The 13,721-nt window shown below is 37.2% G+C and overlaps 1 protein-coding gene across 3 annotated transcripts in view; it reads right to left on the reverse strand.

Moving 5' to 3' along the window:
* The window catches only part of ZNF608 (zinc finger protein 608), a 113,143-nt gene extending 104,745 nt beyond the window's left edge, over nucleotides 1–8,398 (reverse strand). For 2 of the 3 annotated variants that reach the window (XM_073624751.1, XM_073624762.1), the window contains exons 1-2: nucleotides 7,740–8,398; nucleotides 6,164–7,259 (exon numbers count right to left, since the gene is read on the reverse strand). In XM_073624751.1, the coding sequence (XP_073480852.1) occupies nucleotides 6,164–7,039 (876 nt within the window). In that variant the 5' untranslated portion in view covers nucleotides 7,040–7,259; nucleotides 7,740–8,398. The remainder of the gene's footprint in view (nucleotides 1–6,163; nucleotides 7,260–7,739) is intronic. The other variant, XM_073624770.1, reaches the window with a different exon arrangement.
* Nucleotides 8,399–13,721: the final 5,323 nt, after the last annotated feature.

Below are 13,721 nucleotides of genomic sequence, written 5' to 3' on the forward strand. Positions count from 1 at the left end.
CTTCTACCACGCCAGCAGTCTATACCATAATCTTCTTCTAAGAGGTTTTAGATCCACATATGTCTATGGGATAATTTCTGACACTTGAAAGAGCTGTGTAGGTAGCATCTAAACATTGCCTTAACCAAGATTTATGGAAGGAATTTGATGATTTTAGACACAGAGTCAAATGTAATTTATACATATTACTCAACATACCAACCTGTAAAGACTACCCCCTCCTCACATTTTTCTTCCATAGCATCCCAATGTGCATTTTAGGTCAAGAAACAGCCTTGCATAGTCCACCCAATTTGGGAACACCTGTGTACTGGTTTAAAGGGTAGAATATAAGATGTACAGGCCCTTAACCATATACAACAAATGTAAAGGGTAATTAAATCTAAGGGCTCCTACGTGTGTCTAAACAGGTCCCAAATCCAGTTACTATGTGATGCACATGCCTCAAAAGTAAACAAAAACTCAGCAAAATCTTCCTTTATTTGTGCCCTCCATGCAATCCCTTCCAGACACTGCAGCTCACAGTGGAAGGGTTTCAGTAATGAAGGTAATGCTGTAAATTCTGAAAACAGTTGACAGAACTAGGTACAAGACTACGTGTGGCCAAGTGCTGAGAGACAAAGACAAACTACAGGCTTGTGAATTATCTTTGAAATTACTGATAGCCATGCCTCCTGCAACAATATTTTGTGGACTTATAATAATTAAGTGCTGGAGCACATGTTTTTAATAATCGAGAAACCATAGTTCTTCTTTACTGTGCAAAAATTACTTTTTTACTTACAAACAGTCTCTTGTAATGAAGCTAAATGGCAACAACGTAAGCTGTCATGCTTTAGCTAGTATGTCTTTCTGTCACACCATATAGAAAACCATGATAGACATGCTTATAAGCACTCACAAAGTGTAAGTGATCTGTAAATGAGAATTTATATTATTGAAGTAGGCTGTCTTTTCATTGATTCAAGTTATCCCTAGTTAAATATTATATTTATTTCACACAGCATTTCTAATACCACAACCAATATTTGTTTTTTTTACACTTAAAAATATTAATAATATATGAAATAGTTTTTCCTCATAAAAATAATAATAGTAAAAACATAATAATAATAATAATAATAATAATAATAATAATAATAATAATAATATCAGCTGCACTTGTGATTCAAAAAAGTAAAACTGTATGATTTTGATTTACACAGCTTTTATGAATAAGCCAAATGCTAGGACAACTCAGCTAGGGTCTTCAGTTGGGCTTATTGGTAGACACCCATATTTAGCAGTGCTTTTACTGTTAAATCACTTATGTAGATTTAAGAACTAGCTGCTGTGAAGCCTCAACAGATTTTGTATTTCAATTATACCCAGTGACCTCTCTGACCCACTGCTTTAGTTTGAATAAACTACACCTTACGTTAAAATAATTGAAAAGACACACTATAATCAAGACCATCAATTCAGTAAGTAAACTCAACTTGGACTTTCTACAAAGCAAAAGGCAGTTTGCTGGCCTCAATATATAATCCAATAAAATATTAGACTTTGAAATTAAAAATAAAAAGCAAAAATATGCAGTTAAGTCTTTCTTTATCTTGAGTGATAAAATGTTGGAAGCCAGTAAATTCACAAGGACTGCTCAAGATATAATGTTACCTACTGAACTTTGTAACCTAGCTCTTGAGAAACTTTGCTTTGATCAATGGGATATACAAAATCACCGGGTCCAAAGTTAAGCCTTATTGTTAAATCCTTGGCCATTATAAATTCAGGAACACACACCAAACAGGTATCAAAGAGAAAATGAAGTGAGACATTTCCTGAGATGTACAAAGAAACCATAAATTCCAACCATTTACTACTTAATCCTTCCAAAATCATTGTATCATATTCAGAAATAAAACTGACCACCTTGGGAAAAAGGATTTTTTCTAGGTATTCCTTTCATCATTAACACCTTACATTAAAAACACATATGTTTGAACTAGGTGTGTTAACCCTACAGGCTCACCTAATAAGGCATAAAACAAAGCACAGTACCCCCCCCCCCCCAAAAAAAAAATTATATATATACTTAATCTGCAACAAAATAAATCTAATTGATCACTATAAGCACAACTTCATCATGACTCTTGGCATTTCTTAACTGGTGCCAGGGGGAGTTTGTCAACCAGAGACAGAGTACATTTGCATCATTCAGTAAAAATGTAAAAATCAAAGTATTGCTACCACATCACCAAAATGTAAGGCCGAATTCACTAAGATATAGTATATGTGCAATTTGTCATGATTTCAGTTATTTTCCGGAATGTGAATGTTATTCTTTGCTCTCATTGGCTGTTACTGTTTAAAATAAAAGTTATGGCAAATAACAAGTGCTATAGCAAATTTAGTCCATGTTGTAAAGATTTCTAAATAGTTATGAAACGTTTATGAATGCATGAAATGCAATTTTTTTTCAGAAATATAAATTCAATTAACAGTAATACAAAAATATGGTCCTTGTGGTCCACTTTCCATTCTTCACTTACCTAGTTTGCAGGCTGCCAAATTGTAGAAAGAACTAAATTAACTAACATCTATTTACTTTTACTCATTTGGAATGAATGGAGAAGAAAAACAACCAATTTTGTAGTATTTACCCAATGATCTCTTTTGTAGGGTTCATCCTAGGACCTCTAATGTTTAACATAAATGGCAATCTAACTGTGTAAAAGTTACATTTTTGAGACAAAAAAAAAACATACGCAAGGTTTGATTCCTAAAGTGTTAACAGAAAGATAAGTATCTTTACTTTAGCCATGTGATAGTAACGTTCAAATCTCATTGAAACCAACCGAAATTAACTGTCACTTAATAACTGTCACTTAATAAGTATGTGTTTGAATTGAGCCTAATTTTTTCAAATTATGAAGAAGTAAATTGGAGCTACGTTTTACATCAAATGACTTCCTGACATAATGGATAAAATTGATTTTATTACAAGGCACTGTGCATACATCCTAATAAAAATTGTGTAAACTCTGTATATTTAGCAGCCTCCTATTCTAGAATTCCAATTTAGATTTTAATAGCACACTTCTCATGAAGGAAATATGGGTACCATCATTGCTAGCCTGCTTCTAAAAATACTTATGTCTGCCTAGTACTCAGATTCACTAGATTTAATATTATCAGAGTTTCTGATCCAAAACAATTATGTATCTTAGAAAAGTCAAATAAAAGTCAGGAATTATCATTATACTTTTAGTGATTCAAAGTATTGAAATGAAAAGGTCAGAATGATGGCCTGGCAACTATCATTTACAGCAGGCAAGATGAGCAGTGGAAGCCTACATGTTTCTCACATTGGTTTCAGCTAAGTAGAAGAATAAACAGTGCTGTTACGAATATGCAGATTTATACTTTGTGTCAAGGTTAGCCATTATCTCTAACCACTTTCCCTGGCTGCTGAGGTAGGTAGAGAGAATTGACTTATGACTGTCACAGAAAATGAAAAAGTCTCTGATATATGGGTGACACCTTGACTTCACCTTCTCCATGCTGTGTGGGAGGCAAGGTGGCGGAACCCAATAGGGAAATAACTGGGTCTCTGGGACATACTGGAGCAGGGTTTTTGATCACTAAGAGAAATTTTCCAAGGCTGTAAATGACAGAAAATTCACAAGTCTCTGATATATGTGGTGACACCCTGACTTTACTTTTTATATACAGTATGAGAGGCAAGACAGCAGAAAACAATGGGGCAAGTAAATGGGTCTCTGAGAAATACCGGGGCAGGGTTTTTGATCACTAAGAGAAGTGACACTTGATTGTCACAGAAAATGTAAAAATCTCTGATGTACGGGAAAACATCCTGACTTCACCTACTCCATACTGTTCGAGAGGCAAGATGGAAACCCCATTGGGGAAATAACTGGGATCTTTTGGTCATTAATTATGCACTGGTTTGTTTTTTAAAAGCTGAATAGTTCATACATGGCAGCAGTGTCTATTACCACTGACAAATGGAAGGTTTACTTTCAGAAAACACAATATGTATCAGGATAAACCTAAACATAATAACTTGTATTTTTGTTTATTTAGGGTAAACAGGGTGTTCTAGCACTTAATGGACTTTTGTAGCAAATTTTAAATGTTTATTTTATTTTAAAGGACATAATCTACTAATGATCATTACCATGTTTTGTGACTTTCTTAAAATAACAAGCAAACACAGCAGAAAAAAGGTTTCTATTTTCTTCTCTAGTCTAGATAGTGCTTCCCATTATCCTTGGTTACTCAGTTCCTAATGATTCTGAAGAGTCAAACAGCCAAGATAAGTTATCACAATAATCTGGCTGGTTCAAAAGGAAATATTTGCTTGAGGCAAGGAAGGGGAAAAAAAACACACAGATTCTGATGTGAAGCACAACTTCACCCTTACAAGGCCAGAAAAAGCTATAGCAACTGCTTTGTAATTGAATTCACCGTGGAGTTAATAACTGCAACCATAAAAACACAACAATGGCTAAAAATATACTTCTCACACACATTTTTCTCTGAAGAAGTGTTGTGAAAAGAATTATTAAGAGAAGCAGGGAGACCACAGCATGCTAATCTTTGTTGCCATGACAGCAGCCTTTCAGATACTGAAATGTACAGATTGCCAGCTAAACAAAATTGTAGATTGTGAACATTTGGCTGGAAGATTAAAAGGCTAAAGGGGATATAAAAGGGCAGTACCTCCCACATTCCAGGAAGCCACTAAATCCAATCGAAAAGACCTGACTCCTTAACCAGTGCTATTATAATCACTGGATTAGGGCAATTTATCTGGACTGTTAAGGCTGATTAAGAAACTGCGCATTAGAGATTATTGACAGACAGAATACCTATGGTAAAAGAGCTAACATATAAACAAAAGGGCGACAAATGTATTCAGAGCAGAGGGTGCCTCTGTAAAATGTGATTATTTTCTGGAATCTTTACAGAAACCCTAATAGTATGACACACTCAACTGTGTGCTATTTTTCTGTTAACACATCAAGTGGGGACATGACATAATTATAGTGAGTCATTTCCAAAGCTGCAATCGAAGGCAAACAGCTTCTTATTAACACACACAAAAAAACTGCTGCCAATAAAAAAGAGATACATTATGAAAAAATTAAGAATGGGAATGCCGCTTTTATTTGAAATATGTTCAGTGATTTTGGATGAAGCAAGATTTCTTGTAAATGTTAAACAGTGAATCAAATGATGAACACGGAATACATAATCACCACAGTACTTCAATTCATGAAAGAGGAAAGAGAAAAAAAAAAGGGAAAAAAACACACAGGGTTCACAGCCTGTAGAATGCATTTGACCCTTAATTATCAATCAACAAAAGCACTAGTTCCCCAGAGAAACCTTACGCCCTCTGGATAACTGCTAGTAAATAACCTGCCTCAATGAGCAGCAAGAATAGCCATTCTCCATAACCAGTCCTAACATTTGATTTGCTCATGTGCTTTCAGGCTACTTAGCATTCACACAGTTCAAGACAGACTGGTTGAAATCAAAGGAGTGCCTCAAACAGTGCTGTCTTGCATTTCTTGAAATAGCTCTCTAGTTACATCGTTAGAGGAAAAAAAAAGACATTTTTTCACAGTGCAATACTATCTAGTACAGCTCTGCCAATGCAAGAGGATACATGAGACACCTCCCCCACCCCATAGGCAAACAGAGCAGATTATTGTAACCATGTCATCTCTCACTGGTTGTTTATACTCTAGCCTGTTGTGCAAATAGAGCTGGCTGCTACAGGCAATAAGGATTATGGGGGAGGGGTAGCATAGTAGCTACTTTAACACCAGATAAACATAGGGAAACAAAACAAAGCCAAATAAATGAACTGCCTTGAAAAATAGTGCAAATAAGCAAGATTTTTTTGAAAAGACAAGAAAAGGACACAACCTGCTGAGTGGTTAACAATAAAGACAAAAACAGCTTAAAAAATTAAATAAGGGGTCATAGCAAGCATTGACAAAACATAAAGATTTGCTATGGGCATGCCAGCGTTTCTCCAACCTCAACATGTGCCTTGCCCTTACATGCCTCCTTTCTGCCAGTGTAAAAGTTAAACATAATGATTTTTGTTGGGATCAATATGACAAACCACAATATGAAAGTTTCTTACCTTTTCTGTTTTTAACTTTTTGTTTCGCCTGTGACATTCTTCATCCTCATCTTCCTTTTTTGCCAATGCAGAGGTCCCCATAATCCCTGAATCAACTGAATTCTTGGCCAACTCCCCTTGAAGGCTACTGCCACAGTGGAAAGGACTACCATTTCCTGGGGTCTTGCCACTTCCAAATCCATACAAATGCACAACTGCCTGGGTATTCACTCCACTGTTAGCATGCCCAAGGTCATACAATTTATTAGTGCTGTCCTTTCTTGACTTTCCAGAATCCTTATCCCTTTTGGAGCCTCTAGTGCTTTGGCTTTTTCCTCCAGTCCTTTCCTCTTTAATATTTTTCCCACAAGTAGTATTACCTGCAAGGCCAACTCCATTGGTGTTGGGGCCCAGTGTGGTACTCATGCCAACTGTCGATGCTACTTCCCCAAGCCGCCCTGCTTCCTGCTGCCGTTTACCAGTGCTGCTACTAATTTCAGGAATCCCATATAAAGATGCAGAAGGCAATGACTTATTAACATCCTTAGAAGCTTTACTCCTTTTCACTTTTGATTTGCTTGTCTCTTTGTGACTGCTCCCTTGGGGCCCCGAGGGCTGCTGCACAGAGACAAATTTTAGACTGTCAACCAATGTAGAGGAGGTAGAATTAACTGGTCCACTAGATGCCAAGCAATGTCCACTGTCCTTGGATGCACAGCCACTGCCTGTTGAGTTGCTCATCTCAAATTTCTGTCTGTCCTTCTCCAAATCAGCATCCAGATCGATAATCAAATTTCCCACACCAATTTCCCAATCATCCCCACTGTCATAGGCATCAACTGCATTCGGATCCACACCTTTACCTATAGTAGAAGTGCTTACTGACATCCTGAACATGAGATTGGTGGTATTACATTCCCATAAACTTGCTTCCAAAGAAAAGTTGACATTTGTCAAATTCCATGGATATGTGTCACAGTTTTCACGATGATCAAAAAATAAAAGAAAGTTGAAAGAAAATAATAAATCCAATTTATTCCACCGAAATAATAGGTCTTTTGTCCTAAGTACTACAATAACTGTCCAAATGTGACTTTCTGCCGTTGGATTACACCTCCTGTGGGGGGAGGGGAAAGAATCTGGGTTATACATTCACATAAACGAGATATAATGAAGACATAAACATGTGTTTTACAGGACCTTGGATGTAGATTCATAACAGCACAATATTTTCACTTGCAATGAGGTAATAAATAATAAAACATATCCACATCATTACATGATGTAACAGGACCTTGCAGCAAAATGTATCAACTAAATTGCTTAAATGCCTGAGAACAGTCATGAGAGAGAAAAAAAAAAAAAATCAAATTGCAGCAGGATCAGGCAGCAGAGAGTTGCTAAGTGTGTTAAATATAGTATTACTGACTGCACAGGAAACTGATTAAGACATACACTTTAAGTGATCTGCACCAAGGTGGCCTCAGTGACCGCAAACAAGGCAGGTTTTGACAAAGATGAGTTAAAGGGATTTTTACAGGGACAAACAATATGCAAGCATCAAAGGGATTATTACAAACAGAGGCAAATGACTTACCTTATTACTCCTGTTTTGTCATTTTTTTCCCCTTAATAAGGCCACCAGGACAGAATCCGACAAAGCATACAATCAGTATAAGCTGCCCTCATTTTATTTAAACACCGCTGATGAGCCAGAAGACAGCAAGTCATGTATCCCAACCAGAGGGCAATCATTTAATTCACAAGATCCCTTCTCAAGAAAAACATCAGTTTCTTTTCCCCTTCTATATTCCTCTTTTGCCAGTCTTCTCTCCTTTTCAGTTTTTACATATCGAATTTAAAGTGAAGACAAAAACACTAGTGGAAATGGTCTCAAAATTTCAACCATTAAAAAAAAAAAATCAATGACATGCCAAAAAAAATGCATGGGATAAAAAAAAAGTTGTGGGTTTTATTTCCTTGCCACCACTTCAATCACGTCTTTCCTTTAAACAGAGATTTCACAGCCATCCTGATCAGTTAAGTAATGATCCCTATGAACAAACCTACAGGCGTCCGCTTGTAACAAGACAGAATGTGCTAACATCGGGATAAATTAGTGAAAGGGAGAGAGAGGGGGTGAAGAAAGAGAGAGAGAGACACAGAGAGAGAGAGAGAGAGAGAGAGAGAGAGAGAGAGAAAAAAAGAGGGACTGAAACTCTGGTCTGGATTCAGCTCCCTGCTTACTCAGGAAGTGGCATTTCCCACACCCTCCCCCAACCACCAGTTTTCCTGACAAATCTGCTTTCTTGAACAACACATGAAGAGCAAAAGTAGGAGGGGGTGCTGCCTGGAACAGTGATGGATCTGAGATCTGATAAACCTATTATCAAAACATTTTTAAGTGTGATGTTCAGTCTTCAGAGGGAGGTGAACCTTATCCTCTGTGCACTATAATTTGTTTGTGCTGCTTCAGCAAGTCATGGTGGGATTTAACTGTTTCTATTCAAACTGCAGAACTGACACTCCTATCAGTACTTGCAAAAATAAATACATAATAATTATAAATATCTTTTGATCTCAGGGCGACCCTACTTCATTTCATTTTCCCCTTTTCTCTTTATCTGTGCCAGTGAAAATGATCTCTGTGCATGCTCAGTATTTTTAATTAGCTGACATTCTCGCTTAAAAAGCTGTAATGAATTGCTGATGGATTGGAAGCCTAGAGTGGTTTGTTAGAAATGGAAGAGGAGAGGGCAGTGTGGGGGGATGGGCAGCTAGCAACAAGCAGCCAGCTGAAAGCTACAGCAGCTATTTTGTTGCGGCTCAAGCTTTTACATCACGTGAGGATCAAGGGCTCAACTGCTTGTCGTGACGTGAAAACACAAAGTGGGTGACAGGCAATATCAGGAAAATGCTCATCCCTCTCTCTCTAACACAAGCCTCTTTAGGTTGTGCTGCTCTCCCTTCCTCCCCTGCCATAACTATTACTCATGAATGTGAAACAGTTCTCTCTGCAGCTGTACATCTGTGTCTCAGGGAGAAAAAAAAATGAGGCAACGTGCTATGCATGCATACGAGGTGTGTGTCTCAGCGTAATATATCTCTCTCTATATACAGTATATATATATATATAAATATATATATATATAGATATATAGATATATATCTATATATAGATATATAGATATATATCTATATATCTATATATAGATATATAGATATATATCTATATATCTATATATATATAGATATATAGATATATATCTATATATATATATTTATAAGATCTCAACACCAAATGTTTCCTATATTCTACATGGGTTAACAGAGCTAATCTTAGGAAATAAAGGAGAATAGATGTACAATAAAGATTTAAGCATTGTAAAATGTGCTGTATGAACAAGCCATCTTTTTTTTTTTTCTAAATGTTAATCACAAGTTATCTCTATTTAAGGATGATATTAATGGCCCTGGGGTTTTACAGGATCATAGATATCTCAAAGCTAAACATTTCTCTCTCCCACACATGTTAATAAGCTGATTTTTAGGAAAGGGAGAAAAAAGATCAACATAAAGATTTAAGGCATCTTTATTTAAATATAATAACCGCAAGTTATCTCTTTGTTTTATAGGCTTCCACTGTGAGAGCGGAGATGGAAAACTAAAATTCTGATCTATATGCAGTGTGGGTGCGTTGAGCTGGCAGCACACCCAGCCAGCAATAAGCTGCTACACATTCAGCACTTTCTGCCTTGTGCACAGCTTGGTATTAAATTTAGGTCTATATTAGTGGACAGTTTAGTATTAGAATTAGGTTTATATCAGTATACAGTTTAGTATTAGGTTTTGGTCTGTATTTGTGGACAGTATAGTATTAGATATAGGTCAATATTAGTTGACAGTTCAGTATCAAATGTAAGTCTATATTGGTGGATAGTTTAGTATTAGCTTTAGGTTTATATTAGTGGAGAGTTTAGCATTCTATTTAGGTCTAGATTAGTGAACTGTTTTGTGTTACATTAGTGGACACTGGACAGCTTAGTATTTTTGTAGGTCTATATTAGTATTACATTTATGTTTATATTGGTTTTACAGTTTAGTATTATATTTAGATCTACATCAGTAAACACTTTAGTATTATATTATATTGAGGTCTATTATACTTGGCAGTTTAGTATTTTGTTTGGGTCTATATTAGTGGACAGTTTAGTAAACTATTTAGGTATACAGGTACGTCTCACTTAACGACCAGGTTCTGTTCCAACGACCAGGTCATTAAACTAATTGGTTGTTAAATGAAGAGCCACAAGTAATTCATATTTTAAGGATTCTTAACTACTGTACTGTACTGTAGTGTGAAAAAAGATCTAAAACACCAAACTCCAGCTCAATAACATTGTTTTAATTTGCATAAGTAAGAACACAAACAAAAATTCTGTACTGTACTGTACAATACAATGATGTATAGCGCGTCCTTCGGATTGGGGAGAGCTGGTCATAAGTCTGAGTGGTTGTTAAACAGGTAAGTCGTTAAACGAGGGGTATCTGTATATTGATGAACATCTTAGTGCTCTATTTGGGTCTACATTGTGGACAGTTTAGTATTATATTTAAGTTAATGAATAGTTTACTATTATCTTAGTGAACAGTACAGTATTATATGTAGGTGTATATTAGTGGGCAGCTTGGTATTATATGTAGATCTGTATTAGTGGACAGCTTTGTATTCTATTATGTCTATCTTATTGAACAGTTTAGTAATATAATAGTGGACAGCTTAGTATTCTGTATATGCCTATATTAGTGAACAGTTTTGTATTATATTAATGGACAGTTTAGTATTCTATTCATGTCTATATTAGTGGACAGTTTAGTAATATAGTAGTGGACAGTTTTGTGTTCTATTTAGGTGTATGTTAGTGAACAGTTTAGTATTATGCTAGTGGAGAGTTTAGTTTTATTTGTAGGTCTATATTAGTGGACAGCTTAGTATTCAGTTTAGGTCTATATTAGTGGTGTGGAGTTTGTTTCTGTATAAAATGCCCTGAGTGTTCCATTGATGCTATGCTGCACACTCACTCTTTCATTCCTCATGGCTTAGGCTGATCTAGAACAAACAGCTTCATAGTTCTTTTTACAGTTCAGAATCACTCATTTGACACAGCGTTGCACACATCTGTACTTACGATCTGAATAGGATCAAGATGACTTTTGCTTCTAATTGCATCAATGTTTTATGTTGCTGCCGAGGGCTTTTTTATACACACCTATTTTGTTTTCATGTTTCTTCCACTGGTACATTACTTGTACAGAAAAGTTACACAATGCTTCCTTCTTAATGATCAATAACACAGCTCACTAGGCGAGCAGCAGAACTGCCTGAAAAAGAGAGAAAAAAGCATGACACAGTCTTTCTACCTGAAAGGACTTTTCTTTGTTCCTAATGCCCTTTCTCAGGCAGCCAATCAAAGTGGAGAATTTGTGGAACTAGGCTCACTGATTGGCTCTGTGTTTCTTTAGCCTTAGTGGGGGAAGGCAAAAGAGAGCGTTGTGTGTATATACATATAACAAACACTCATGTAAAAGGAGAAGCCAGCAAGCAGTTACGCAGCAGGCTGCAGGGAAAAAAAATTACCCTAGCAATAAACACATGTTCCTAACTGAATTATGAGCAGTGTAAAATGCAAACCTGCTCAGCACAAAGAAATTGCCTGTCAGAATACAGCTCTGAGCACAGTCCTGACTGTGAAAAATGAATATGGTGCCAGAAAACATGTGCAATTACTGTATGTTTGGCATCCAGTCTGCCTACAAATAGAGCTAACAGTTTATGTGTATTTGCTAAAGGGTGACTGCAAGTATACAGTAAATAAAGGATGTTAAATTAATACATACAAATTACATTGATGTTAAAATGTAATGCTTTTAGGACACGGGGTATGAAAACTTGGCAGACTTTTTTAATATTGCTCCCAAACCTATTTTTTAAATATGGAAATCTATGTCATATTTCCACTCTGACTTCATAAATCATGGCCATTGTACAAGTAAAACAGCTGTATATACCATGCAAATAAAACCTAAAAATAATCTAGATTTTCATATATACACAGCGAAGACAACCCATTTTACATCTGATTTATTAGAATTGTTTTGTGTAAAATAAATTTATTATAGGAAAAAATTGGTTTTATTGATCCCTACAGACACACAAAAGCCTAGCTTTACATTTAAAAACACTCAGCAGATGTAAAAATAAAAAAGAGCTCTGACTGCTATACTCACCACCTCTCCAGCACTGTCATTCGCAGGCTAACCATTCTGTAATCCGGTGCAGGCCTTTTGAGTTGAGTCACCCAGCGTCATCCAACCAACTTCCTTTAAGCCCACAGTGTCATGGACATGCTCCCTGGGGTTGTATCACAATGCATACCTTCCAGAGCTTACAGTACCCCTGAGTAGTGTGGCGGTCACATGTGAATGCCACACTGTCCATAAGTAAAGACTGTCACTAGACCTGCCAGCATCCTAAAGTCTGTAGAAAAAGGGTATATATAACTGAATTTAAAAAAGAAAAAGTTGTAGGGGTATAAAAAAAATTCTGAAGTTAAACTAGGTACACACCATTATATTATTTCTTTTCAACCAGTGGTTGGATGAAAATACAAATCTAATGCCCCGTACACACGGTCGGACTTTGTTCGGACATTCCGACAACAAAATCCTCTGATTTTTTCCGACGGATGTTGGCTCAAACTTGTTTTGCCTACACACGGTCGCACAAAGTTGTCGGAATTTCCGATCGCCAACCACGTGGTCACGTACACCACGTACGACGAGACTAGAAAAGGCCGGTTCAGAACCAAGCGCGGCACCCTTTGGGCTCCTTTTGCTAATCTCGTGTTAGTAAAAGTTTGGTGAGAGACGATTCGCGCTTTTTCAGACTCGTGGCTTTCAGATTGTTTTCTGCCGTTCAGTTTGTGCTTGTGGGTTTGTATCTGCTCTTCAGTGCGTGAAAGCAAGTTCCGCGTGACTTTAGTCACTGTATTCTTGTTCGTTAGTTACTGGTTTTCAGGTCGCTCTTCACAGGCCTTGCTGTTCTTCAGTGCGTTCTGTTACTTCGTTCTGAGCAGCCGACCGTTTTCTAGCCATGTTTCGTATGCGTACTCCTCGTAGAGTTTGTGCTGTGCGGGGGCTTGGTGTTGGGGTCCTGACCTTGACACAAGTCCAGTCCATGAACAGGGTGGGGAGGAGTTCATGGACCAAGAATTGGTTGCTTCAGCGTGACCAGTTCTGTCATATGCCTTTGCTCCGTGAGATCCGTGAGAATAATCCTGATGATTTCAGGAACTTTCTCCGGATGACGGACCCCGTGTTTCACCGTCTGTTGGCTTCGCTGACCCCCTATATCAGCAGGCAGGATACCTGCATGAGGCAAGCCATCACTCCGGAGCAGAGGTTGGTCGCTACCTTGCGGTATTTGGCCACAGGGAGAAGCCTGCAGGACCTCAAGTTCTCGACAGGCATCTCCCCCCAGGCTCTGGGGATTATTATCCCAGAGACCTGTTCTGCCATC

This window comes from Aquarana catesbeiana, linkage group LG01 (assembly GCF_042186555.1).
Source record: "Aquarana catesbeiana isolate 2022-GZ linkage group LG01, ASM4218655v1, whole genome shotgun sequence".
NCBI classification, from domain to species: domain Eukaryota; kingdom Metazoa; phylum Chordata; class Amphibia; order Anura; family Ranidae; genus Aquarana; species Aquarana catesbeiana.